This window comes from Oncorhynchus gorbuscha, linkage group LG15 (assembly GCF_021184085.1).
Source record: "Oncorhynchus gorbuscha isolate QuinsamMale2020 ecotype Even-year linkage group LG15, OgorEven_v1.0, whole genome shotgun sequence".
NCBI classification, from domain to species: Eukaryota; Metazoa; Chordata; class Actinopteri; order Salmoniformes; family Salmonidae; genus Oncorhynchus; species Oncorhynchus gorbuscha.
In genome coordinates, this window is record NC_060187.1 from 33882117 (window position 1) to 33908780 (window position 26664).

At 40.6% G+C, this 26664-nt stretch overlaps 2 protein-coding genes across 5 annotated transcripts in view; one reads left to right on the forward strand and one right to left on the reverse strand.

Moving 5' to 3' along the window:
- Positions 1-20951: 20951 nt before the first annotated feature.
- dnajc19 (DnaJ (Hsp40) homolog, subfamily C, member 19) lies at positions 20952-22823 on the forward strand. Of its 2 annotated transcripts, XM_046300884.1 has the most exons (6): positions 20953-21106; positions 21571-21622; positions 21715-21788; positions 22348-22427; positions 22500-22570; positions 22684-22823. In XM_046300884.1, exons 1-6 carry the CDS (start codon positions 21104-21106, stop codon positions 22752-22754), a joined length of 351 nt encoding a protein of 116 aa, XP_046156840.1. In that variant the 5' UTR covers positions 20953-21103; the 3' UTR covers positions 22755-22823. The 2 variants fall into 2 exon arrangements, with proteins under 2 accessions (XP_046156839.1, XP_046156840.1); XM_046300883.1 differs by having other exon boundaries at positions 20952-21106; positions 22348-22570.
- Positions 22824-22866: 43 nt separating this feature from the next.
- The window catches only part of fxr1 (fragile X mental retardation, autosomal homolog 1), a 26044-nt gene continuing 22246 nt past the window's right edge, over positions 22867-26664 (reverse strand). The window contains exons 9-17 of one of the 3 annotated variants that reach the window (XM_046300881.1): positions 26620-26664; positions 26421-26530; positions 26217-26303; positions 25922-26126; positions 25527-25718; positions 25169-25369; positions 24886-24963; positions 24353-24438; positions 22867-23818 (exon numbers count right to left, since the gene is read on the reverse strand). The exon at positions 26620-26664 is cut by the window's right edge and continues 34 nt beyond it. In XM_046300881.1, the coding sequence (XP_046156837.1) occupies positions 23648-23818; positions 24353-24438; positions 24886-24963; positions 25169-25369; positions 25527-25718; positions 25922-26126; positions 26217-26303; positions 26421-26530; positions 26620-26664 (1175 nt within the window). In that variant the 3' untranslated portion in view covers positions 22867-23647. Of the gene's footprint in view, positions 23819-24352; positions 24439-24885; positions 24964-25168; positions 25370-25526; positions 25719-25921; positions 26127-26216; positions 26310-26420; positions 26531-26619 lie in introns of all 3 variants that reach the window. The other 2 variants (XM_046300880.1, XM_046300882.1) reach the window with 2 other exon arrangements.

The window sequence follows — 26664 nt, forward strand, 5'->3', positions numbered from 1 at the left end:
GGCGATGACCCCATCACTGCCATGTGGCACTGGAATATGATAGTAAAACCAGAGGGGAAAGTGTCACCTACTGGCACTCCAACACCACTTCCAGCAACATCTGGTCTCCCATTCAGGGACAGACCTTGCTTAGCTTCAGAGGCAAACCAGCAGTGGGATGCAGTGTGCTATGCTGCTGGAATCGATGTGATAAACTTGCAACTGCAAAAGAAGTCAGTGAAAGCAAAGGCCAGGGTACCATAACCAGGCAAAGAGCAAAGCATTTGACCACAATCACCTCATCATCGAAAATTATTTTCCTGCGTTCAATTCATTTACAAGCCTGGGTGTGAAGTTGGTGATGTAAAACATTGTTTATTATAATGCATTTCTTCATAATTATGAAATAAACATGTCTCCAACCACCATATCAGACACTCACAAAGTGAAATCATATGTGTGTACATTGAACAATCAATTGGTGAGCCTCAAATATTCCATTCATATGTACACTGAGTGTACAAAACATTAGGAACCCCAACTCTTTCCATGACATAGACTGACCAGGTGAATCCATGTGAAAGCTATGATCCCTTATTGAAATCCACTTATATCAGTGTAGACGAAGGGGAGGAGACAGGTTAAAGAAGGATTTTTAAGCCTTGAGACAACTGAGACATGGAGTGTGTATGTGTGCCATTCTGAGGGTGAAAAAACAAAATATTAAAGTGCCTATGGACGGGGTATGGTAGTAGGTGACAAGTACACCGGTTTGAGTGTGTCAAGAACGGCAGTGCTGCTGGGTTTTTCACACTCAACCGTTTCCCATGTGTATCAAGAATGGTCCACCACCCAAAGGACATCCAGCCAACTTGAAACAACTGTGGGAAGCATTGGAGTCTTCATAGGCCAGCATCTCTGTGGAACGCTTTCAACACCTTGTTGTCGATGCCTCAACGAATTTACGCTGCTCTGAGGGCAAAGGGGTGGAACTCAATAGTAGGAAGATGTTCCTAATGTTTTGAAAACTCAAAGTATATATCCACTGCGTAGCCTACATGAATCGCAGCAAAGTTGGTTCCTGTTTCAGTCACATCTGTGGCAGGGGTGAAAATAGATTTAATTTCTTCCAAGTGTGGTGAAACTGATGGTTTGTCGGGAACTGATGGCTTCTACGGTTGTAACTAGATGGAGTTAGGAGGTTAGGAGAATTAGATTAAGGTTAGGAAAAGAGTTATGCTTAGCTAAAATGCTCCGGTTGTCCCTAATGCGACAACTAAGTGGAGCTGTACTTCATCTAGCCACAAACATAGAAGCCATCAGCTCTGAGAAGCCGTCAGTATCACCATACCAGCTTACTTTCACAATGCCTGGATACTGTAGGTAGGCTATTTTCCTTATCAGTTAGCCACATCCTATGTTATAACAATCTGTTGCCCGAAGCTACAGTTAATGATGTGACATGCAACATCTGAGCAGGGGAACATGACCAAATACTGATACTCTAGAATTTAGGAAATGCTCGGAGGTTGGGATTCTTGACAAATCACATTCATGTTGTCATGCGTCACAAGGATGCTAAGCCATTCGTCACGCGTACAGTGGCTGTTTGGGATGTTTCAAGTAAAGAGGAAGCATAGAGATAGATAGAGGACTCTAGTACCAAAAAGCCAGTTTTAGCATGGGCATTTTCAAGTAGTAAACTGGATGGGACTTCCTATGGTCTAATGATGAATCACATAATTCCATCCAGGTCACCAGGAAGGATCAGCCAATTAATTCTACTAGTGAGGAAACATTCCATATCTACAGGTGGCAGTAAATCGCCAAACTTGGCTTTATACCTGTTAAAACAACACACTCTAGGTGGCAGTGTGCACCTGTTCAGTTTTTTTGCCAACTCATAGATGTAGTAAAAAGTACAATTGACTACTACAACATAGAGCCCCACAGTGGAGGTGTCATAACACCCATAAAACCTAACGGTCAAACAGGGAAATGGTACCAATCATTTTTCCACCATTAATTTTTTTCTCATAGGAAATTTTATAAACACTTAAGTGCTGTGTTTCGTGTAGGCTTATTTTGGCGTGACGTTTTGATAACCATGTAAATCTCTCCCGGACAAGGTGACTTTTATCAATATATTCAGCTTAATTTACTCTCAGACCCGGAAATGCTAATTAGGATCAGCAGACATCATGCAAAACTACAAATCCCTGCAAGCTCCTGCACGTCATCTCTAGCTGACACCTTTGTCAACAGGTTTTGGGTCATTTAAAACTTGCACAAGGCAGTTCACAGAATTGTACATTTAAAGACATTTTGCCAATTTATTCATTACTAAATTTAGCTAACATTAGATAGTTAATCCAGAGATTCTTACCTTTGCCTCGATATGGCAGTCTCGTCTAGATCATCATGGCATTTGTAGTTCTTTATGATAGCCACATTATCAGCTAAATAGCATTCATTTTTAAATATATTGATAAAAGTCACCTTGTTCTAGAGCAATTTACACAGTTATCAATATATCACACCAGGGTAAGCCTACACTGAACACAGCCCTTAAGCGTTTCTAAAATCCGCTATAGGAAAGATGAATGGTGGAAAAATGATTAGAATCATTTCCTTGTTTGACCTCTAGGTTTTATGAGTATTATGACGTATACTGTGGTATTCTATCGAGATGGCCTAAGTGGCGCTGCCTGTGCTCTCACAGATGCCATAATGGGACAGATACAATGATGTGATCAGTGTTGGGGAGTAGTGAACTACATCTAATTCAATTAGTAATTTAACTACATTTTGCAGTAGCTTGGTGGCAGTTGAACTCAATTCAAGTCTTGGTAGTGCTGTCAGTAGTCAATTACTTTTTTGTCATGCAGCGGTGTAGCCAGCTAATGGAACTACACACAATTTCCTTTGCTAAAATAAAATATGGGTGAAATAGGCAAGAATGTCCTTTCTTTTTCAGCATCAGACCTGCCTAATTCTTACTTGAAACATAGTTTTTGTGGATAATAGGCTAAATTACACATTCTGCTAACATCTGACTCCAGAGTGATCTGACCTTGCAATTTGTAGTCTATAACATTTCAGATTTAGATTGGATAATTTATCACAGAGTAGTTTGGATGTGGTGAACTGCTTTTTCAAATAAACTTTAATTAAGTAAACTATATGTTTTCCAAGGGCTTTAGTGTAGCTTAACTTTTCCACTGTGAAGGTATTGGTAGCTTGGTAAAATATATTTTCAGAGTAGCTTCCCCAACACTAGATGTGATGTCCATCTAACTCTATGAGAGGAACACACAATGGTAGTGAACATAACACACCCACTTCAAACACTTCCAGTTCAGCCCTCCTTTAGTAAACTCCATCAGTTTTTGATGACGCTGGTATTGTCACACCCAGATCAGTTTCACCTGTCTTTGTGTTTGTCTCCACCCCCTCCATGTGTCTCCTATCTTCCCCATTATCCCCTATGTATGTGTACCTGTGTTCTCTGTTTGTATGTTGCCAGTTCAAATCAAATCAAAGTTTATTTGTCACATGCGTCAAATACAACAAGCCCTTAATTAACCAACTAAGCGGTTTCAAGAAAATACCTAAAAAAAGTAAGAGATGATAATAATAACAAATAATTAAAGAGCAGCAGTAAAATAACAATAGCGGGGCTTTATACAAGGGGTACCGGTACAGAGTCAATGTGCGGGGGCACCGGTGTCGGGGTAGTTGAGGTAATATGTGTATGTAGGTAGAGTTATTAAAGTGGCTATGCATAGGTAATAACAGAGAGTAGCAGCAAAGTAGAAGAGGAGGGCAATGCAATAGTCTGGGTAGCCATTTGATTAGATGTTCAGGAGTCTTATGGCTTGGGGATAGAAGCTGTTTAGACGCCTCTTGGACCTAGAATTGTCACTCCGGTACGACTTGCTGTGCGGTGGCAGAGAGAACAGTTTATGGCTAGGGTGGCTGGAGTCTTTGACAATTTTTAGGGCCTTCCTCTGACATCACCTGCTATTGAGGTCTTGGATGGCAGGAAGCTTGGCCCCAGTGATGTACTGGGCCATACGCACTAACCTCTATAGTGCCTTGAAGTCGGAGGCAGAGCAGTTGCCATACCAGGCAGTGATGCAACCCATCAGAATGCTCCTGATGGTACAGCTGTAAATCCTTTGAGGATCTAAGGACCCATGCCAAATCTTTTCAGTCTTCTGAGGGGGAATGCCTGCCCTTGACCTGTCTTGAGCTTGCCACATGTTTGGGTCAATAAACATTTGTGATTCTAGCTATCTGCATCTGGGTCTTTTCCTGAGTTCTGATAGATATAGTCAAATGGAATTTTGGCAAAGTTGGGAATCCTCTGAAAGAAACAGATAAGGAGGCTTTTGTAGCCAAGCGCTTAAAGTAGCACTCCAGTCTCCTTTTTACTTCATTTATCACTTGATTTACTTAACAAAAGGCACATCTTAATAGGTGGTCCAGGTATGTCATGACATAGTACAAGTCCTCTATTGTTCAAGCAGAGGGAAAGCAGATGACATCGCAGATTCTCATCAGACCAACTCCTTGAAATTTGCAGTTGTGTCTAAAAAAAACAATTTTGCTCAAAAAGTATTTTTCTACCCTTCAGTGTGTGTATTTTACTGAATTTATGCTTATGATATTCCTTTTCAACAGTAAAAGTGCAAAAATCACTGAAAGACGTCTTTAATTGTACAGTGGCTTGCGAAAGTATTCACCCCCCTTGGCATTATTCCGATTTTGTTGCCTTTTTGGGGGGGTTGTATCATTTGATTTACACAACATGCCTACCACTTTGAAGATGCAAAATATTTTTGTTGGTGAAACAAACCAGAAATAAGACAAAAAAAAATGGAAAACTTGAGCGTGCATAAATATTCACCCCCCAAAGTCAATAGTTTGTAGAGCCACCTTTTGCAGCAATTACAGCTGCAAGTATTATGTCTTTATAAGCTTGGCACATCTAGCCACTGGGATTTTTTACCCATTTTTCAAGGCAAAACTGCTCCAGCTCCTTCAAGTTGGATGGGTTCTGCTGGTGTACAGCAATATTTAAGTCATACCACAGATTCTCAATTGGATTGAGGTCTGGGCATTGACTAGGCCATTCCAAGACATTTAAATGTTTCCCCTTAAACCACTCAAGTGTTGCCTTAGCAGTATGCTTAGGGACATTGTCCTGCTGGAAGGTAAACCTCTGTCCCAGTCTCAAATCTCTTGAAGACTAAAACAGGTTTCCCTCAAACATTTCTCTGTATTTAGCACCATCCATCATTCCTTCAATTCTGACAAGTTTCCCAGTCCCTGCCGATGAAAAACATTACCAGGGATGGTAATCTCGGGGTGATGATAGGTGTTGGGTTTGTGCCAGGCATTTTCCTTGATGGCCAAAAAGCTAAAGTTTAGTCACATCTAACCAGAGTACCTTCTTCTATCTGCTTGCGGAGTCTCCCACATGCCTTTTGACAAACACCAAATGTGTTTGCTTATTTTTTCTTTAAGCACTGTTTTTTTCACCCCACTCTTCTGTAAAGCCCAACTCCGTGGAGTGGATGGCTTAAAGTGGTCCTATGGACAGATACTCCAATCTCCGCTGTGGAGCTTTGCAGCTCCTTCAGTGTTATCTTTGGTCTCTTTGTTGCCTCTCTGATTAATGCCCTCCTTGCCTGGTCTGTGAGTTTTGGTGGGCGGCCCTCTCTTGGCAGGTTTGTTGTGGTGCCATATTCATTCCATTTTTTTATAATGGATTTAATGGTGCTCCGTGGGATATGCAAAGTTTCTGATATTGTTTTATAACCCAACCCTGATTTGTACCTCTCCACAACTTTGTCCCTGACCTGTTTGGATAGCTCCTTGTTCTTCATGGTGCTGCTTGCTTGGTGGTGCCCCTTGCTGAGTGGTGTTGCAGACTCTGGGGCCTTTCAGAACAGGTGTATATCTACTGAGATCATGTAACAGATCATGTGACACTTAAATAAAGTCCACCTGTGTGCAATATAACTAATTATGTGACCTCTGAAGGTAATTGGTTGTACCAGATCTTATTTAGGGGCTTCATAGCAAAGGAGGTGAATACACGCACCACTTTTCATTTTTTAAATAATTTTTTGAAACAAGTTATTGTTTTAATTTCACTTCACCAATTTGGACTATTTTGTGTATGTCCATTACATGAAATCAAAATTAAAATCCATTTAAATGACAGGTTAAAATGCAACAAAATAGGAAAAATGCCAATGCGGTGAATAGTTTTGCAAGGCACTGTCATTGTTATCACCTCGGATCTGACCACTGAGGTACAGTACCAGTCAAGGGTTTTTCTTTATTTTTTAAAACTATTTTCTACATTGTAGAATAATAGTGAATACTTCAAAACTATGAAAAAACACAAATGGAATCATGTAGTAACGAAAAAAGTGTTTATATTTGAGATTCTTCAAAGTAGCCACTCTTTGCCTTGATGACAGCTTTGTACACTCTTGGCATTCTCTTAACCAGCTTCATGAGGTATTCACCTGGAATGCCTTTCAATTAACAGGTGTGCCTTGTTAAAAGTTAATTTGTGGAATTTCTTTCCTTTTTAATGCGTTTGAGCCGATCAGTTGTGTTGTGACCAGGTAGGGTTGGAATAAAGAAGATATCCCTATTTGGTAAAAGACCAAATCCATATTATGGCAAGAACATCTCAAATAAGCAAAGAGAAATAACTGTCCATCATTACTTTAAGACATGAAGGTCAGTCAACATGGAACATTTCAAGAACTTTGAAAGTTTCTTCAAGTGCAGAAGCAAAAAACATCAAGCGCTATGATGAAAATGGCTGTCATGAGGACCGCCACAGAAAAGGCAGAGGATACGCTCATTAGAGTTAACTGCACCTCAGATTGCAGCCCAAATAAATGCTTCACAGAGTACAAGTAACAGACACATCTTAACATCAACTGTTCAGAGTAGACTGCGTGAATCAGGCCTTCATGGTTGAAATGCTGCAAAGAAACCACTCCTAAAGGACACCAATAATAAGAAGAGACTTGCTTGGGCTAAGAAACACGAGCAATCGACATTATATCGGTGGAAATCTGTCCTTCAGTCTGAAAAGTCCAAATTTGCGATTTTTGGTTCCAGCCGCAGAGTAGATGAAGACGAAGAGTAGGTGTAGGTGAACAGATCATCTCCGCATGTGTGGTTCCCACCGTGAAGCATGGAGGAGGAGGTGTGATGGTGTGGGGGTGCTTTGCTGGTGACACTGTCTGTGATTTTTTTAGAATCCAAGGCACACTTAACCAGCATGGCTACCACAGCATTCTGCAGCAATACGCCATCCCATCTGGTTTGCACTTAGTGGGACTATCATTTGTTTTTCAACAGAACAATGACCCAAAACACACCTCCAGGCTGTTTAAGGGCTATTTGACCAAGAAGGAGAGTGATGGAGTGCTGCATCAGATGACCTGGCCTGCACAATCACCCAACCTCAACCCAATTGAGATGGTTTGGGATAAGTTGGACTGCAGAGTGAAGGAAAATCAGCCACCAATTGCTCAGCATACAGTGGGGCAAAAAGTATTTAGTCAGCCACCAATTGTGCAAGTTCTCCCACTTAAAAAGACGAGAGAGGCCTGTAATTTTCATTATAGGTACACTTCAACTATGACATACAAAATGAGGGAAATAAATCCAGAAAATCACATTGTAGGATTTTTAATGAATTTATTTGCAAATTATGGTGGAAAATAAGTATTTGGTCAATAACAAAAGTTTATCTCAATACTTTGTTATATACTCTTTGTTGGCAATGACAGAGGTCAAACGTTTTCTGTAAGTCTTCACGAGGTTTTTGCACACTGTTGCTGGTATTTTGGCCCATTCCTCAAGCTGAACCTCGGCAAGACGGAGCTGCTCTTCCTCCCGGGGAAGGACTGCCCGTTCCATGATCTCGCCATCACGGTTGACAACTCCATTGTGTCCTCCTCCCAGAGCGCCAAGAACCTTGGCGTGATCCTGGACAACACCCTGTCGTTCTCAACTAACATCAAGGCGGTGGCCCGTTCCTGTAGGTTCATGCTCTACAACATCCGCAGAGTACGACCCTGCCTCACACAGGAAGCGGCGCAGGTCCTAATCCAGGCACTTGTCATCTCCCGTCTGGATTACTGCAACTCGCTGTTGGCTGGGCTCCCTGCCTGTGCCATTAAACCCCTTCAACTCATCCAGAACGCCGCAGCCCGTCTGGTGTTCAACCTTCCCAAGTTCTCTCACGTCACCCCGCTCCTCCGTTCTCTCCACTGGCTTCCAGTTGAAGCTCGCATCCGCTACAAGACCATGGTGCTTGCCTACGGAGCTGTGAGGGGAACGGCACCTCAGTACCTCCAGGCTCTGATCAGGCCCTACACCCAAACAAGGGCACTGCGTTCATCCACCTCTGGCCTGCTCGCCTCCCTACCACTGAGGAAGTACAGCTCCCGCTCAGCCCAGTCAAAACTGTTCGCTGCCCTGGCCCCCCAATGGTGGAACAAACTCCCTCACGACGCCAGGACAGCGGAGTCAATCACCACCTTCCGGAGACACCTGAAACCCCACCTCTTTAAGGAATACCTAGGATAGGTTAAGTAATCCCTCTCACCCCACCCCCCCTAAGTTTTAGATGCACTATTGTAAGTGACTGTCCCACTGGATCTGGATGTCATAAGGTGAATGCACCAATTTGTAAGTCGCTCTGGATAAGAGCGTCTGCTAAATGACTTAAATGTAATGTAAATGCAGATCTCTTCTAGAGCAGTGATGATTTGGGGCTGTTGCTGGGCAACACAGACTTTCAAATCCCTCCAAAGATTTTCTATGGGATTGAGATCTGGAGACTGGCTAGGCCACTCCAGGACCTTGAAATGCTTCTTACGAAGCCACTCCTTCGTTGCCCGGGCGGTGTGTTTGGGATCATTGTCATGCTGAAAGACCCAGCCACGTTTCATCTTCAATGCTCTTGCTGATGGAAGGAGGTTTTCACTCAACATCTCACGATACATGGCCCCATTCAGTATTTCCTTTACACGGATCAGTCGTCCTGGTCCCTTTGCAGAAAAACAGCCCCAAAGCATGATGTTTCCACCCCCATGCTTCACAGTAGGTATGGTGTTCTTTGGATGCAACTCAGCATTCTTTGTCCTCCAAACACGACAAGTTGAGTTTTTATCAAAAAGTTATATTTTGGTTTCATCTGACCATATGACATTCTCCCAATCTTCTTTTGGATCATCCAAATGCTCTTTAGCAAACTTCAGACGGGCCTGGACATGTACTGGCTTAAGCAGGGGGACACGTCTGGCACTGCAGGATTTGAGTCCCTGGCGGTGTAGTGTGTTACTGATGGTAGGCTTTGTTACTTTGGTCCCAGCTCTCTGCAGGTCATTCACTAGGTCCCCCCGCGTGGTTCTGTTATTTTTGCTCACCATTCTTTTGATCATTTTGACCCCACGGGGTGAGATCTTGCATGGAGCCCCAGATCGAGGGAGATTATCAGTGGTCTTGTATGTCCTCCATTTCCTAATAATTGCTCCCACAGTTGATTTCTTCAAACAGAGCTGCTTACCTATTGCAGATTCAGTCTTCCCAGCCTGGTGCAGGTCTACAATTTTGTTTCTGGTGTCCTTTGACAGCTCTTTGGTCTTGGCCATAGTGGAGTTTGGAGTGTGACTGTTTGAGGTTGTGGACAGGTGTCTTTTATAGTGATAACAAGTTCAAACAGGTGCCATTAATACAGGTAACAAGTGGAGGACAGAGGAGCCTCTTAACTTCTTCGAGATAGGGGGCGCTCTTTTAATTTTTGGATAAAAAAACGTTCCCTTTTTAAACAAGATATTTTGTCACGAAAAGATGCTCGACTATGCATGTAATTAGCAGCTTTGGAAAGAAAAAACTCTGACGGTTCCAAAACTGCAAAGATATTATCTGTGAATTCCCCAGAACTAATGCTACAGGCGAAACCAAGATGCAATTTCATACAGGAAATGCCCCAGATTCTGAAGGCGCTGTGTTCCAATGTCTCCTTATATGGCTGTGAATGCGCCAGGAATGAGCCTGCCCTTTCTGTCATTTCCCCAAGGTGTCTGCAGCGTTGTGACGTATTTGTAGGCATATCATTGGAAGATTGACCATAAGAGATTACATTTACCAGGTGTCCGCCCGGTGTCCTGCGTCGAAATTATTGCGTAATCTCTAGGTCCATGTGCGTTCCATTTCTTCAGAGGAGAAACTAAACTGCCACGAATGATTTATCATCGATAGATATTCTAAACAACGAAAAAATTCTAAACAACGTTTGCCATGTTTCTTTCGATATTATGGAGTTAATTTGGAAAAAAGTTTGCGTTGTAATGACTTAATTTTCAGGGTTTTTTCTTACCAAAACGTGATGAAGAAATGGAGCGATTTGTCTACACAAATAATATTTTTGTAAAAACTGAACATTTGCTATCTAACTGAGAGTCTCCTCATTGAAAACATCTGAAGTTCTTCAAAGGTAAATTATTTTATTTGAATGCTTTTCTTGTTTTTGTGAAAATGTTGCATGCTGAATGCTAGGCTATCAATACTCTTACACAAATGCTTGTTTAGCTATGGTTCAAAAGCATATTTTGAAAATCTGAGATGACAGTGTTGTTAACGAAAGGCTAAGCTTGAGAGCAAATCTATTTATTTCATTTCATTTGCGATTTTCATGAATAGTTAACGTTGCGTTATGGTAATGAGCTTGAGGCTGTATTCACGATCCCGGATCCGGGATGGCTAGAATCAAGACCTGTTAAGTCTACCCCCTACTTTTTCGAACATTCTGTTAAAAATCGCGCAACATTTCAGCGCCCTGCTACTCATGCCAGGAATATAGTATATGCATATGATTAGTATGTGTGGATAGAACCACTCAGACGTTTCTAAAACTGGTAAAATGACGGCTGTGACTATAACAGAACGTGCGTTTCATCGAAAAGCGCAAGAAAATCTGATCACTGAAAACTGGAAAATATATCAATGCGCCACTTGAATGTATTGTTGAATAGAAACCACATTACCTGGAGCCAAGGTTGCAATACCTACAGCTTCCACACGATGTCAACAGTCTTGTCATTTTCCTAGGATTTGTTTCTTGGTCAAACGGACAAGAGACAGCCCATTTCCTCCGGTCTCCGACCGGATATTTTGGTTGAGATTCATCCGGACATTATTTCAAGACGTACAGCTATAGAATATACATCGCCTCGTGATCAATTTGATTGATTATTAACGTTTACTAATACCTAAAGTTGCATTACAAAAGTATTTCGAAGTGTTTTGTGAAAGTTTATCGTCGACTTTTTTAATTTAAAAAAATGACGTTGAGTTATAAAACGCTGTTTTTTTCCTTGATCACACAGTCTTCATAGATCGATATATAGGCTATATATGGACCGATTTAATAATATAAAAAGACCTAATAGTGATGTTTATGGGACATCTAGGAGTGCCAACAAAGAAGATGGTCAAAGGTAATGAATGTTTTATATTTTATTTCTGCATTTTGTGTAGCGCCGACTATGCTAATTATTTTGTTTACGTCCCCTGCGGGTCTTTAGGGGTGTTGCATGCTATCAGATAATAGATTCTCATGCTTTCGCCGAAAAGCATTTTAAAAATCTGACTCGTTGGCTGGATTCACAACGAGTGTAGCTTTAATTCAATACCCTGCATGTGTGCTTTAATGAACATTTGAGTTTTAACGAGTGCTATTAGCATTTAGCGTAGCACATTTGCATTTCCAGATGGCTAGATGGGACGCATGCGTGTCGGGTCGACTTAAGAGGTTAAAGAAGAAGTTACAGGTCTGTGGGAGCCAGAAATCTTGCTTTTTTGTAGGTGACCAAATACTTATTTTCTACCATAATTTGCAAATAAATTCATTAGAAATCTGGATTTTTTTTCACATTTTGTCTGTCATAGTTGAAGTGTACTACCTATGATGAAAATTACAGGCCTCTCTCGTCTTTTTAAGTGGGAGAACTTGCACAATTGGTGGCTGACTAAATAATTTTTAGCCCCACTGTATTATGGGAACTCCTTCAAGACTGTTGTAAAATTATTCCTCATGAACCTGGTTGAGAGAATGCCAAGATTGTGCACAGCTGCCATCAAGGCAAAGGGTGGCTACTTTGAAGAATGTCAAATATAAAATATATTTTGATTTGTTTCACACTTTTTTGGTTACTACATGATTCCATATGTGTTATTTCACAGTTTTGATGTATTCACTATTATTCTACGATGTAGAAAATATTAATAATAAAGAAAAACCCTGGAATGAGTAGTTGTGTCCAGGGAGCTGACAGAAGCAGAAGGGCGTGTTAAAGATCAACTCTGTTACATTGTAAAACTACTGAAATGTAGAGGCAAAATGTTGTATGATCGATTTATGATTGGTTTCAAGTGCGTAACATTACTATCCTGTGCATAGGAATTACATTTTTGTACCATCAATAAATATTTTTGCTTAAGTCTTGTGAGCACTGTCAATAGTCACCAGGTTTAATTGTATTTGCAATACCTGGGCTCGCTAGTTTTTAATCAATGCTATTGATTGATAACATTGCAATACATCTAGGCAAAACATGCATTATCTTCTATTCCCTGATGAATCTGAATAACCATATAGTATCACTTTACAGTGCATTCAGAAATTATTCACACCCCTTGACATTTCCACATTTTGTTGTGTTGCAGACTGAATTTAAAAATGATTCAATTTAGATTATTTTTTGTCACTGGCTTACACACAATAACCCATCATGTCAAAGTGGAATTATGTTCTTTGAAAATGTTTAAAATGAATTTAAAAAATGATCAATAAATATTCAATACCTTTGTTATGGCAAGCCTAAATAAATTCAGGAGTAAAACATTTCTTAACAAATTGCATATTAAGTTGCATGGACTCATTCTGTGTTCAATAATAGTGGTTAACATGATTTTTGAATGACTACCCCATCTCTGTACCCTTCACATACAATTATTTGTAAGGTCCCTCAATCAAGTAGTGAATTTCAAGCACAGACTCAACCACAAAGACCAGGGAAGTTTTTCAGTGCCGCGCAAAGAAGGGCACCTACTGGTAGATGTGTAAAATATAGAAAAAGCAAATGCCGAATATCTCTTTGAGCATGGTGAAGTTATTTATTTAGCTTTGGATGGTGTATCAATACATCCAGTCACTACAAAGATACAGGTGTCCTTACAAACTCAGTTGCCGGAGAAGGATTTCACCTTGAGCCTAATGGGGATTTTAAAACAGTTACAGAGTTTAATGGTTGTTATAGGAGACAACTGAAGATGGATCAACAACATTGTAGTTACTCCACAGTATTAACCTAATTGATGGAGTGAAAAGAAGGAAGCCCGTAGAGTATAAATAAATATATAGTGCTGGGAAAAGTGCCCAATTGTCATACTTGAGTAAGTAAAGATAACTTGATACAAAATGACTCGAGTAAAAGTGAAAGTCACCCAGTAAAATACTACTTGAGTAAAAGTCTAAAAATGTTTGGTTTTAAATATACTTCAGTATCACAAGTAAATGTAATTGTTAAAATGTATAAATAATATCACATTCCTTGTATTAAACTAACTAGACAGCATGATGTTCTCGTTATTTAAATTTATGGATAGCCAGGTGCATATTTCAACACTCAGACATAATTTACAAACAAAGCATTTGTGTTCAGGAAGGAAACTGCTCAGGGATTTCACCATGAGGCCAATAGTGACTTTAAAAGAGTTACAGAGTTGAATGGATGTGATAGGAGAAAACTGAGGATGGATCAACAACATTGTAGTTACACAACAATGCGAACCTAATTTACGCAGTGAAAAGAAGGAAGCCTGTCCAGAATACAAATATTCCAAAACATGCATCCTGTTTGCAACAAGGCACTAAGGTAATACTTTGAAAAAATGTGTCAAAGGAATTCACTTTTTATTCTGAATACAAAAGCGTTATGTTTGGAGCAAATCCATTTCAACACATTACCAAGTACCACTCTCCACGTTTTCATGCATAGTGGTGGCTGCATCACGTTATGGGTTTGCTTGTAACTGGGGAGTTTTTCAGGATAAAATAGAAATGAAATGGCACTAAGCACAGGCAAAATCCTAGTGGAAAACCTAGTTTAGTTTGCTTTCCATTAGACACTGGCAGATTAATTCACCTTTCAGCAGGACAATAACCTAAAACATAAGGCCAAAAATACTCTGGAGCTGCTTACAATAAGACAGTGAATGTTCCTGAGTGGCCGAGATACAGTTTTGACTTCAATCTGCTTGAAAATCTAGGGCAAGACCTGAAAATGTTTGTCTAGCAATAATCAACAACCAATTTGACAGAGCTTGTAGAATTTTGAAATGAATAATAGGCAGATGTTGCACAAACTAGTTGTGGAAAGCTCTTAGAGACCCAGAAAGACTTACAGCTGTAATCACTGCCAAATGTGCTTCTACAAAGTATTGACTCAGTGGTGTGAATACTGATTAAATAAGATATTTCTGTATTTCATGTCTAAAAACATGTTTCTCTTTCATCATTATAGGGTATTGTGTGTAAATGGGTGTGAAAAAAGTTATATTTAATATATTTAGAATTTAAGTTGAAACACAACAAAATGTGGAATAAGTCAAGGGGTATGAATCCTTTCTGAAAGCACTATACATGTAGCAGAAACACTCTCATTTATACAGACTAATAGACTTATAAACAATTAGGCCTAGTGGGTTATTGATAAATTGAATGCTGATATTTGGCATCAGTCAGCTGCTGATGAGGTTTCAGCAGTGGGGAATGTGAACAGTCAGCAAAGGATGCCTACATGTACAGTATATAGGCTCTGTTTAGTATTCACCCAGCATTCTTCCAATTATGACCTAGAAAAATTACATGAACCATGATGATTACTGAAAATAAAATAAATAAAAAGGAGGAAAGAAATGCCTTCCCAAAATGTATTGGAAAAACTGCATTTTAGCTAAGCCCACAAAGCACTGTAGCCTAAGATATGTAAGATGCTGATGCGGCAACAATGACAGTTCAAGTAGGTTACCATATTTTGCTGACATATTGCCATCATCACCTAGACATTAACATTGCATATCCTCAGACAGCCATGTATGTTCAAATTTATAGAAATGTTAAAAGGGAGAGAAACCTGTACTGCTGATTATTGCAAAGATTTCTTCCTGTGGATTCTCTGAACATTCATCAGCCAGTGTGTTGAACTAGAAGTAATTATTGTCTCTGAAGATAAAAAGAGCGTGGGCAATTTTGGAAAATAAACTAGTGATAGAATGACCTTAAATATTTTTAACTCCTTTTCCAATAAGACCATTTCATCTGAGTTTTTGATAAAGGGATTACTGGATTGCATTATGCAGCACTAGTCGAATCTGGATGTGGAGGTGCCAATTTGATTGAATAATTCTTGTTTCCTTTTTTTGCAAACCTTGCAATCCTTTTGGGAAGCTAAAATTCAGCATAATGCAAGATTTACTTGTGGTCTGGGAAAGCGATGAGGTTCGTCCCTCGTGCCACATCCGTTCACTTCAGACGTGGGGAAAAGCTGCAGCCAACGCCATCACCAGTCAGAGCTGGTCAGTTCAGAATCCATTATCGTCCTAAAACGCAAATGACAGAGCACAATTTGCCTGTCAGTGCATCTAATTATTTGACACTAGTGGTTGTTTCTTTTTATCTCACAAGCTGAAACCCTGACCCACAATCATTAGGTCTGTCAGGGTTCATCAACAGACTCTTGACTTGCCCAATTTTCTGATAAGACCTTATTGCAGGTATGGGGTAAGTGGGATGGGGTCATGGTGAGGGGGCATATGTTGGGGCCTCTGTTTTGTCTGGATGTTTCAGAGCATTCAAATGCTTGGAATGAATCACTTTAAAAAAGTGCCCAATTTCTCACGCAAAACATTATCAGTCCACAGCCCTCTCTACTACTTCTTTGATATATACAGGTAGTGAGATCTGAGAAGACAAAGCCAACAGTTGAAGTAATCTGCATTCATTGAAATCCTTCAGTCACCCACTGAAAACATCTTAGGGGGCCATATATCCCCCCATTATCTGGGAGTTTGTTCTCCTATACACATAGCATACTTAAAGGAAAATACTTTGTGATGTTTTTTTTGCAGCAAGCAAACATTCAAATGTGTAAACTGACATCCTCCATGAAGATATATGTGTGATGTATGATGATCAACATAACTGTTATGAACCTGTAATGTAATGAAATTATTACCAACAACATACTATTAGGATAACACACTTTTAACAAGCTGACATTAGCAACTTATCAAAACAGCTATGCTCTGCTCAACAACAACAAAAAGTTTATTCCCAATAATCATTCTATCTTACTTATTTAGAACCTATGATTTAATATGTGCTCACACATTTTTGCTATGACAGAATTTGCTATGCATTTACCTCTTCAAAACACTTGACGACTTGATAAGGTTGATAGGATCCAATTCCAGTAAACCATTCTAAAATTCACAAAGTACTGTTTCCTAAACTTGGCTAAGTATCTGCGTGAGAAAATATCATATTCACATGTAAAGTAGAGTTGAATATTATCAACACTGCTGTTATCAGATCAAAGTTACAATATCAATACTCTCTTAGGAGTTAGTAAGCAAACACATATAACAAGACATCTATTAGAGGTCACCTCTATGTCAACCTGACAATAAACAAACCACTAAACATCTATCTTTACTCCAGACTATCTATACATTATTTCACCAACAAATGTAGTAATATGTCTGTTAAAGGTACAAGGAATGACCCCTAGTTATACAATACCACATATTCTTTCTATATAACCTCTTTCCTTTAGATGCAATCACACATCAATTAAATGAACCACTACATAAAGTATACGACTGAAACTGAACACTACTAAGTTAAACGTTGCATAATATAACGACTTTGAATATACCCCCTCTCTGCATCATAGACATGGGGAGAATGCACCCAGTTCCATAAATGTAAAATAAATGCCCCATGTCCCTGAAGTGCCACATTGTCATGCTTAATCATCTGAGTCTGAATCATAAACAATCTGAGAACTTTTATTGTGTTTCTCTATTTATGCATATCCCTGAAGGTGTTGCCTTTAGATACTTCCTACGAAAAAAGGGAAACAAATCATTACAAAAACAAAAAAATGAAATACCTTTCAGATGCCCAGAGGAAGGCTGTGGACAGACAGATGATGTGATATATTTCTCCCCCTCATTCTTAGGCAGCTTCCTCTCTCTGCGGCTGAAAGCAAATGCTTTGAGACTCTGTGGCATATTTAATTAGAAGCAAGCTGTTTGCACTATCAGTGTGAGGATCTACCTCTCCAATCTCTCGTGAGTCAATCTTCTCCATCTCTGATTTTCTTTTATATTTATGCTGGAATATTTAATTGTAGACAAAAGGTTACTCTGGCAGCATTCACCGCACAGAGGCAGAATAATCTGCTTTAAAAGGCTTGACATTTCAGGCTTTTCAAAAAGGCTGAAAAAATTATATCCCTGCTTTTGTTAATCAATGAAGTAGAACTCCCCTGAACAAAAGAATTAAATTGCTTGGTTGGTTTAATAAAACCAACAGAAATAGCTGCTTCCTCTGGGCTTTTTGTGTGTAGGCTCACCACATGCACCCAGCACTGTAATTCCATATGATTTTGGGGCAAAACTCTAATTTATCCACACAGTTGGCTTTTTAAATCCTATTGAAACTCCAGCCCTCCAGCCAGTGTGCCTGCCTGATGGAGGACAGATTCATCATTAAACCTGACTTTCACTGACTGCTGCAGGTCCACTACAGTTTGAAATTTCTATACTGCCCGTGCCTTGGAAAACATTGTAATTATGCAAATGATAGGGGCAATAATTAGGACCTTCAACATCTCATTGTGTTGCTCCAGTGTGCTTCATTCCAATGGGAAGAGAGATAACCATGTCCTATTCTATTTTAAATTGCTCAGAGCAGATGTTTGGTTAAAGTTCTGTTCAGTCCTATCTTATTGCAATTCTTGGGAACTGACCATGTAAGGTAAGATCAATTATGTTCTTTCTAGTTACACTACATTACCAAATGTATGTGGACACCTGCTCGTCGAACATCTCATTTCAAAATCATGGGCATTAATATGGAGTCACCCCCCTTCGCAGCTACTGTATAACAGCCTCCACTCTTCTGGAAAGGCTATCCACTAGATGTTGGAACATTACTGAGGGGACTTGATTCCATTCAGCCACAAGAGCATTAGTGAGGTCGGCCACCGATGATGGGTGAATAGGCCTGGCTCGCAGTCCGTGTTCCAACTTATCCCAAAGATGTTCGATGGGGTTGAGATCAGGGCTTTGTGCAGGCCAGTAAAGTTCTTCCACACCAATATCAACAAACCATTTCTGTATGGACCTCACTTTGTACACGGGGGCATTGTCATGCTGAAACAGGAAGGCCCTTACCCAAACTGTAGCATTAAGATTTCCCTTCACTGGAACTAAGGGTCGTAGCCCGAACCATGAAAAACAGCCCCAGATTATTATTCCTCCTCCACCAAACTGTACAGTTGGCACTATGCATTGGGGCAGGTAGCTTTCTCCTGGCATCTGCCAAACCCAGATTCGTCCTTCGGACTGCCAGATGGTGAAGCATGATTCATCACTCCAGGGAATGCATTTCCACTGCTCCAGAGTCCAATGACTGCGAGCTTAACACCACTCCAACCGAAGCTTGGCATTGCACATGGTGATCTTTGGCTTGTGTGCGGCTGCTCAGCCATGGAAACCCATTTCATTAAGCTCCCGATGAATAGTTATGTTGCTTCCAGAGGCATTTTGGTACTTGGTAGTGAGTGTTTCAACTGAGGACAGACGATTTTTACGCGCTATGCACGTTGTTGCTCCTAGACGTTTCCACTTCACAATAACAGCACTTAAAGTTGACTGGGGCAGCTCTTGCAGGGCAGAAATTTGAGGAACTGACTTGTTGGAAAGGGGGCAGCTTTTTAGTAAGGCCATTCTACTGCCAATGTTTGTCTTTGGAGATTGCATGGCTGTGTGCTCGATTTTATACGCCTGTCAGCATCGGGTGTGGCTGAAATAGCTGAATCCACTAAGTTGATGGATTGTCCACATACTTTCGTATATACAGTGCATTCGGAAAATACTCAGACCCCTAGAATTTTCCCACATTTTGTTTAGCTACAGCCTTATTCAAAAATGGATTACATAGTGTGTCCCCCCCCGCCAATCTACATACAATACCCCATAATGACAAGGCAAAAACAAGTTTCTACAATTTTTTGCAAATGTATTTAAAAATAAAAAACAGAAATATCACATTTACATAAGTAATCAGACCTTTTACTCAGTATACATGATGCTGCCACCACCATGCTTCACCATACAGATGGTACCAGGTTTCCCCCAGATGTGACACTTGGCATTCAGGCCAAATAATTCCATCTTGGTTTCATCAGACTCGAGAATTTATTTTATTTATTTTTATTACACCTTTATTCAACCAGGTAGGCTAGTTGAGAAGAAGTTCTCATTTGCAGCTGCGAATCTTGTTTCACATAGTCTGAGAGTCCTTTAAGTGCCTCTTGGCAAACTCCAAGTGGGCTGCCATATGCCTTTTACTGTGGAGTGGCTTCCTTCTGGCCATTCTACCATAAAGGTTGGTGGAGTGCTGCAGAGACGATTGTCCTTCTTGAAGATTCTCCGATCTCCACAGAGGAACTCTGGAGCTCTGTCAGAGTGACCATCGGGTTCTTGGTCACCTCCCTGACCAAGGCCCTTCTCCCCCGATTGCTCAGTTTGGCCAGGCAGCCAACTCCAGTAAATATTTTGGGGGTTCCAAACTTCTTCAATTTAAGAATGATGGAGGGCACTGTATTCTTGTGGACCTTTAATGCTGCAGACATGTTTTGGTACCCTTCCGCAGATCTGTGCCTCGACACAATCCTGTCTCGGAGCTCTATGGAGAATTTCTTCGACCTGATTACTTGGTTTTTGCTCTGACATTGACTTTCAACTATGGGACCTTATATAGACAGGTGTGTGCATTTCCAAATCATGTCCAATCAATTGAATTTACCACAGGTGGTCTCCAATAAAGTTGTAGAAACATCTCAAGGATGATCAATGGAAACTTTGAGTCTCATAGCCAAGGGTCTGAATACTTATGTTAAAAAGGTATTTTTGTTTTTTATTTGCAATACATTTGCTAAGATTTCTGTTTTTGCTTTGTTATTATGGGGTATTGTGTGTCGATTGATGAGGAAATGTTTTAATGTAATCCATTTTAGAATAAGGCTGTGACATAACATAATGTGGAAAAAGGGAAAGGGTCTGAATACTTTCCGAATGTACTGTATATTGAATGAATGAGTGCCTGTTGTAATTTGAGTGACTAATGTGTGACTATTTGGCATTACATTCCCACTGCTGTACAATACTGCGTGTTTGTACTGGACATGTATGTATTATACATGCACCGTTGTTCCATTGGATAAAATAAAATAAAAATATGTGTATATATACACATCTTTTTTTAGCATGTCAAACAAGCAGGTCTCTGGAGAAAAAGTATCTAAATAATAGTATTACATCTGGGGAATAGGTAAAAAGGCTGATTTATAAGTATGTTATACATTACCTTAATAATGTGTTCTGAAAAACACTGTATTTGCACAATTCTCTTTTATTAATGCATGAGCATTTTCAGATAGGCAACATATTTTATAGGACACTAAATTACTAGGCAGGAAGTAGCTAGGGACTAGGCATACATTTCTATAGAATTGGGACCCTATCATTTTGCGACAGTGCTGAGCAATTGACTTGAGTCTTTACGACATGTGCCTTTAATTTCTGTCAGGCCAGAAATATACAAGAGAAGTCACGGATCAAAACATGAGGGGTCATCTGTGACTTTGTTCATCGTAGACAAGTGTATAAAAAAGTTATGTTGCAAGTCTTTGATAGAGGCGGATCTTAGCAATAAAACATGGTGAGTTAGTATTGATTATATCGATGCTACCGTGAAAGGATAGCTTACTGTATTGAAGTGTTTAGACAAGAGCAGAAGCTTTAGAATTTCGTTAGCTAACTGGCTGGCTAGCCAGCTTTACTAACTAGCGACTGTAACTAGCTTTAGCAGCATACTAGTGAAAGTGAGCAAGCTGACAGTGTGTGTAGCTACGACTAACAGCCATACAGTTGGTGGCTAGCTAACATTACTCATAAATGGTTAACGTTACAGCTAGAAACAAATAGCAGCATGACTACTGCAGCGCCATCATGTGGAAACCATTAAGGTACATGACCTACAGATCACACAGGCTTTGACCACATATCTGAGATGTGACTGACCACTGCACTAGCTGACTTTGATTATAAACATGTCTTGTAGGCTTTATATGAAACGGTTGCGATATCTTCCTCTACTAATGAACATCCATAATCGATTCACAGGCCAGTTCCATGGTGGCAGTGGGGCTCACCCTAGCAGCAGCTGGATTTGTAGGTCAGTTTATCTTTAAGGTACAGAATACGCAGAGTTGAAGAAACGATTTGATGGATTTTGTGACACTAAAATGCGGATCCTTCTTGATTCAGGTCGCTATGCCATGCAGGCCATGAAACACATGGAACCCCAAATGAAGCAAGCTATGCAGAGTTTTCCAAAATCGGTAAGATTGTATGGGCTTTCACGTGTTGGCCTTTACAAGACACAATGAATGGCATTAGTCTGACTGAACTCACATTGGTGCTGTGGTGGAACAAGTACCCAATTGTCATAGTTGAGTAAAAGTAAAGATACCTTAAATAAAAAATGACCCAAGTCACCTAATAAAACATTAGGTTTGAAATGTATAGTTTTACTTTTGATACATAAGTACATTTCAAATTCCTTATTAAGCAAACCATATGGGACCATTTTCTTAATTTACAGATAGCCAGGGGCTTTCTCCAACACTCAGACATAATTTACAAATGAAGCATTTGTGTTTAGTGAGTCTGCCAGATCAGAGGTAGAAGGGATGACCAGGGTGGTTCTCTTGATACGTTTGTGAATTGGACCATTTCTGTCCTGCTAAGCATTCAAAATGTAACAAGTACTTTTGGGTGTCAGAGAAAATATAGAGTAAAAAGTACAGTTCTTTAGGAATGTAGTAAATTGAAAGTTGTCAAAAATAAGAGCCAACAAAAACTACTTACACCACTGCATCTGTAACTGTCTTGTTGCAGGCTTTTGGTGGTGGATACTACAGAGGTGGATTTGATCCCAAAATGAACAAGAGAGAGGCGTCGCTCGTTCTAGGAGTCAGGTACTGTAAATTTCACTGTGATAAGCAAATGCTTGACTTTATTGCACTAATGCATCATATTGTTGTCCCCAGTCCCACAGCTAACAAGACCAAGATCAGAGAAGCCCACAGAAAACTGATGATTCTTAATCACCCCGATAGAGGTTTGAGGAACTAGTACAATGTGTGGTCATGACTTTTATTTAGACCCATTGCGCTTGTAAAAATGTATTGGATCACACTGTACTCTAAAAATGCACATTTTGTCCTATTGCAGGTGGATCACCATATCTTGCTGCTAAAATAAACGAAGCAAAGGATTTACTTGATGGACAACTAAAGAAATAGATCAGATAATCACATTGCACTTGGTTTTTCTTATTAATTGTGCCCAAATAAATAATGTAAGAGATCAAACTCAGTCTTCCTCTTTACATTACTCATGTTCTCAGGACAAAGGTGGTTTTGGATCTAAATGGAAGATCGGGTTTTATTTAAGAACTACCGGCATACAAAACATATTGCACATCAAACCAGAATGAGCATAAAAAAACAGAATTGTAGTTTACCAAACCAACATCTGGGAACTAATCTTTCAGTAGTCCAAATTGTCACCTGCATGAAAATACGGTCTTCAGCCAGTGTTAGGAATAACAGCTTTTTAAATACTGTACACTTGATAAACCAAATAAAGCTCCTTCATGAGACCAGTTACTGCCACCATAATTCCAGCCTCTGGTGGGTGCATTTCAGCATACAGGTTCACTACTATGTGGAGTGTCATTCAGAAAAAAAGAAAAAAAAAGGACATTGAACATTAACAGACCAGTTTCCAGACTAATGTTATTCTTATGGAAAATAAATTACAATTCAGTGCAAAACTCTTCCAGACTGCATTTCCTCGTATGAAGAAGTGGTTGCATATTAAAATGTAACAAAAAGCAGCTAACTCAACAAATATTAGGATAACTGGATTCTTCCTATCTTTGCCATCACTGACAAAACGTTTACTACAGCCAGGCAACTAACTATGTTGAATCTATTCTCAAGGCACAACATCAGATCATGTACTTGAAACATACTCTTATGTCTCGGGTTCAGTGCTAAATCTCTGTGTCCCATGTTGAGGGAACTGAAAAGTGCAGTAGAGAATCTGGAAGTCCATGACTATCTTTGGCAAGCTTGTACAATAACTATTGTAAAAATGTAGTACAATTAATGAGTTTGAGTGGATTCATAGATTAGGAAACTCCGTTCAGGACAGGCTGCTGGTCACCATTCCCTTGGTAAGTGACTTTGGCAACCTGTTCTGTGGAAGCCCTGCCTGGTTCGTCACCTCTTCCATTGCTGGGTCCGTTGCTTGTATTTGCTTCTGCAGATAGGCTGTGCTCCGCGATACACTCAACCTGCCCCTAAAAGACACAGGTAGAAACAGTTACAGAAGCTTGACCAAAGACACACTTCACATTCATGTGTTGGTACAATTCTGGGAATTGAAAACCAGCCTGGTCTCAACACATTGGCAGGGTTTGGTACATTACCATGATTCTTTCTCTGGCCTGGGACCGACCTGTGTGTAACAAGTATCTCATAGTAGTAGTGCTGATTTAGGATCAGTTTAACCTCTTAAATCACAATGAGTAATTTATTTAACCAGGCAAGTCAGTTAAGAACAAATTCATGATTGCCTACCCCGGTCAAAGCCTAACGACGCTGGGCCAATTGTGCGCTGCCCTCTGGGACTCCCAGTTAGTCAGATGTGATACAGCCTGGAATCGAACCAGGGTCAGTAATGATGTCTATAGCACTGAGAAGCAGTGCCTTAGACTGCTGCGCCACTCGGGAGACCCAAGTAAGAACCGGGGGGTCTGATCCTAGATCCGCACTCCTATTCTGATACATACAGGCCCTGAAGTCTGATTTGTAGCATTGTTTTCCAGACTCACCAGTTCTTTTTTGTTCTTTTTCAGTTCTTTTTGGTTAGTCTGTCTGCTTTGTGATTCAGCACGGGATATGTAATCTGCCACTGTAACTGCAAAACAAAGAATGTTAGAACCACTTTTACATTGGTAATTCATTTACCTAGAACTTAAATCGGATGTCATCATAGCTAATTAAATAAAAACAATGAAAAAACAGACAATGCAGTTAAAAATAACTAAAAAGGTAGTCTTAGGAGTGCAAGTGAGAAATACAGGCAACTAGTATTACAGCAAGGAAAACTCAATGATTTTTCACAACCTTAAAACGGTTGTCAACCAGTAGCTGACATGTTAGTGAATTGGAGTGGTAACATTAAAAACAATGGGTCTTCTTGATGGCATGCCTTTCCTAAGTTTCTCCCTCAGCTCCAGATGGAGAAATTGAAGAGGCTTCCCAGAGCAAGTTGATGGTTACTGGTTGAATCACTTTACTGCTAGCGAGGGAAAGTGTTAAGCACACGCTTTGGTAAACAAACAGGCCGTTCACCACCGGTTACCTGGTTGCTTTTCCTCTGGTGGGCGGACACTGCGTCTGCTGCTACGGTTACGCCGTTGTGGTTTAGCTTTTGAGTCATCTATGTGGGGGAGAATTTGTGCAGAGCCCTCAGTGAGAGTATTGCATAAGGATAGACTTGGGATTGGTGTAAATTTATGATTCTATCCTTTTTTAGTCTGTCACGGAGGTAATTGCCTCCCATCTATGAGAGTTTGTTGTTGAATCCCATTGGCTCCCAGGGATTGTTTATTTTACTCAGACACCTTTATCCAGAAGGGACTTACCAAGGCTATTCTCACTGAGGGAAGCGTTATCTGATTCACTCATGCCATCAATGACTGTTGTGTCCTCATCAGTCCGGCGGCGGCGGGAGCGGCGGCGGCGGTTTGTGTTGAGGTTGGAGTCACTTGCATCAGTGTCAGCCGTCTGGTCTGTCTCTGTGTTGTCAAGCACACTGTATGGGTTGCCATAAGGATCCTTCAGAGCTGCAGAGTAAGAAGAATGGCTTAATATTTAATACCTATCGTTTGAGGAACAATTCAAACCTTCATGTGATCATTCATGATAAACATAAAGGATAACAAATGATTGTCTGATGTCATCAGCATGTGTATGACCCATCAATTGTGTCTGCAGCTGTACCGGTGTTGGGGGCTCCTCTGCCTGCTCCACGGCCCCTGGGCCCTCTACCCCTCCCTGGACCAGCTCTCCTCCTGCTGTCTCTCTGTTGTTGAGTCCCCCTCTCCGGTTCTTCTCCCGCCAGGGACCAGTCACTCAGCTCATCCTTACGCTCCGAGTCAGTCTCAGAGGCATTGGATTGCTCAGAGTTTGTGCCTGAAAGTCAAACATAGCTTTTTAATACCACATGGCTGATGACTATCACATTCTGTTGAGCTATAGCATTATATCCCAATATCAATATTCACCTCTCTAGACTGTCTTAACTTTTGACTGACCACCTGATAGGTGTGGAAGACTGGCTTGTAATGGGAGAATCTACAAAATGTCTTCAGTATCATTGTAAACATGACACTCACCATAGCCGGAGGTGTAGTTGGGGCCCCTGCGTCCGCGGCCTCTGCCGGTGTAGGAGCGGCTGGTGTGCACGGCGGTAGCAGCCACACTGTCATCTGTGGTGTAGCCCTTGTCTGCTGGGCGGCCAGATGAAGGCCTGTGGCCCATCCCAATCTGCCTCAGCTGCTCGTCTATCTGCAGTCTCTCCATACGCAGCTGCTCGACTTCCTGCAGTCGACGAAAGGCAAACATGTCACAAAAACTCCTACAGCGCTGACTCAAACCATTAGGAGTGTGTTACTGTAGATCACTGCTTACGTTCAGGTAGGCAATGTGGTACTCCAGAAGTACCTGGACATTCCCAATATTCTCCTTAGTGCCGACAAATGTAAACGGGACCATTCCCTGTGTCAGCGCATCACAAATAAATGATGTTATTATGGGTGAAGAGTGTTTTGATGACAATATTGATCTCTTTGTCTACTAAGTGAGCAAGAAAGTAGCACAAAAGTAAGGGCTTACTTCTTGACGTGGCTGTGTGCCATCCTTGTCCCCTTCAATCCTAACTCTCACCACTCCAGACTTGTCAACGATCTCCTGAATGACTTTCCCATTCTTGCCAATTACCTTGCCTGAAAAAGCCACAAAGAACTTGTGTGAACTGCCACTAAAAACACCATCACTTTAATTTTATAATGATCAAATCCATCTCCATACATACCGACCAAGTTCCTGGGGATCTGAACAGAATCTTCAAGAAACTCCA

What these genes read in the sequence shown, in the direction of transcription:
- dnajc19 (XM_046300883.1), top strand. An exon ending in AGCAGCAGCTGGATTTGTAG is followed by an intron (nt 21,623 to 21,714) that starts GTCAGTTTATCT and finishes TTCTTGATTCAG; the next exon opens with GTCGCTATGCCATGCAGGCC. An exon ending in TCTTAATCACCCCGATAGAG is followed by an intron (nt 22,571 to 22,683) that starts GTTTGAGGAACT and finishes GTCCTATTGCAG; the next exon opens with GTGGATCACCATATCTTGCT.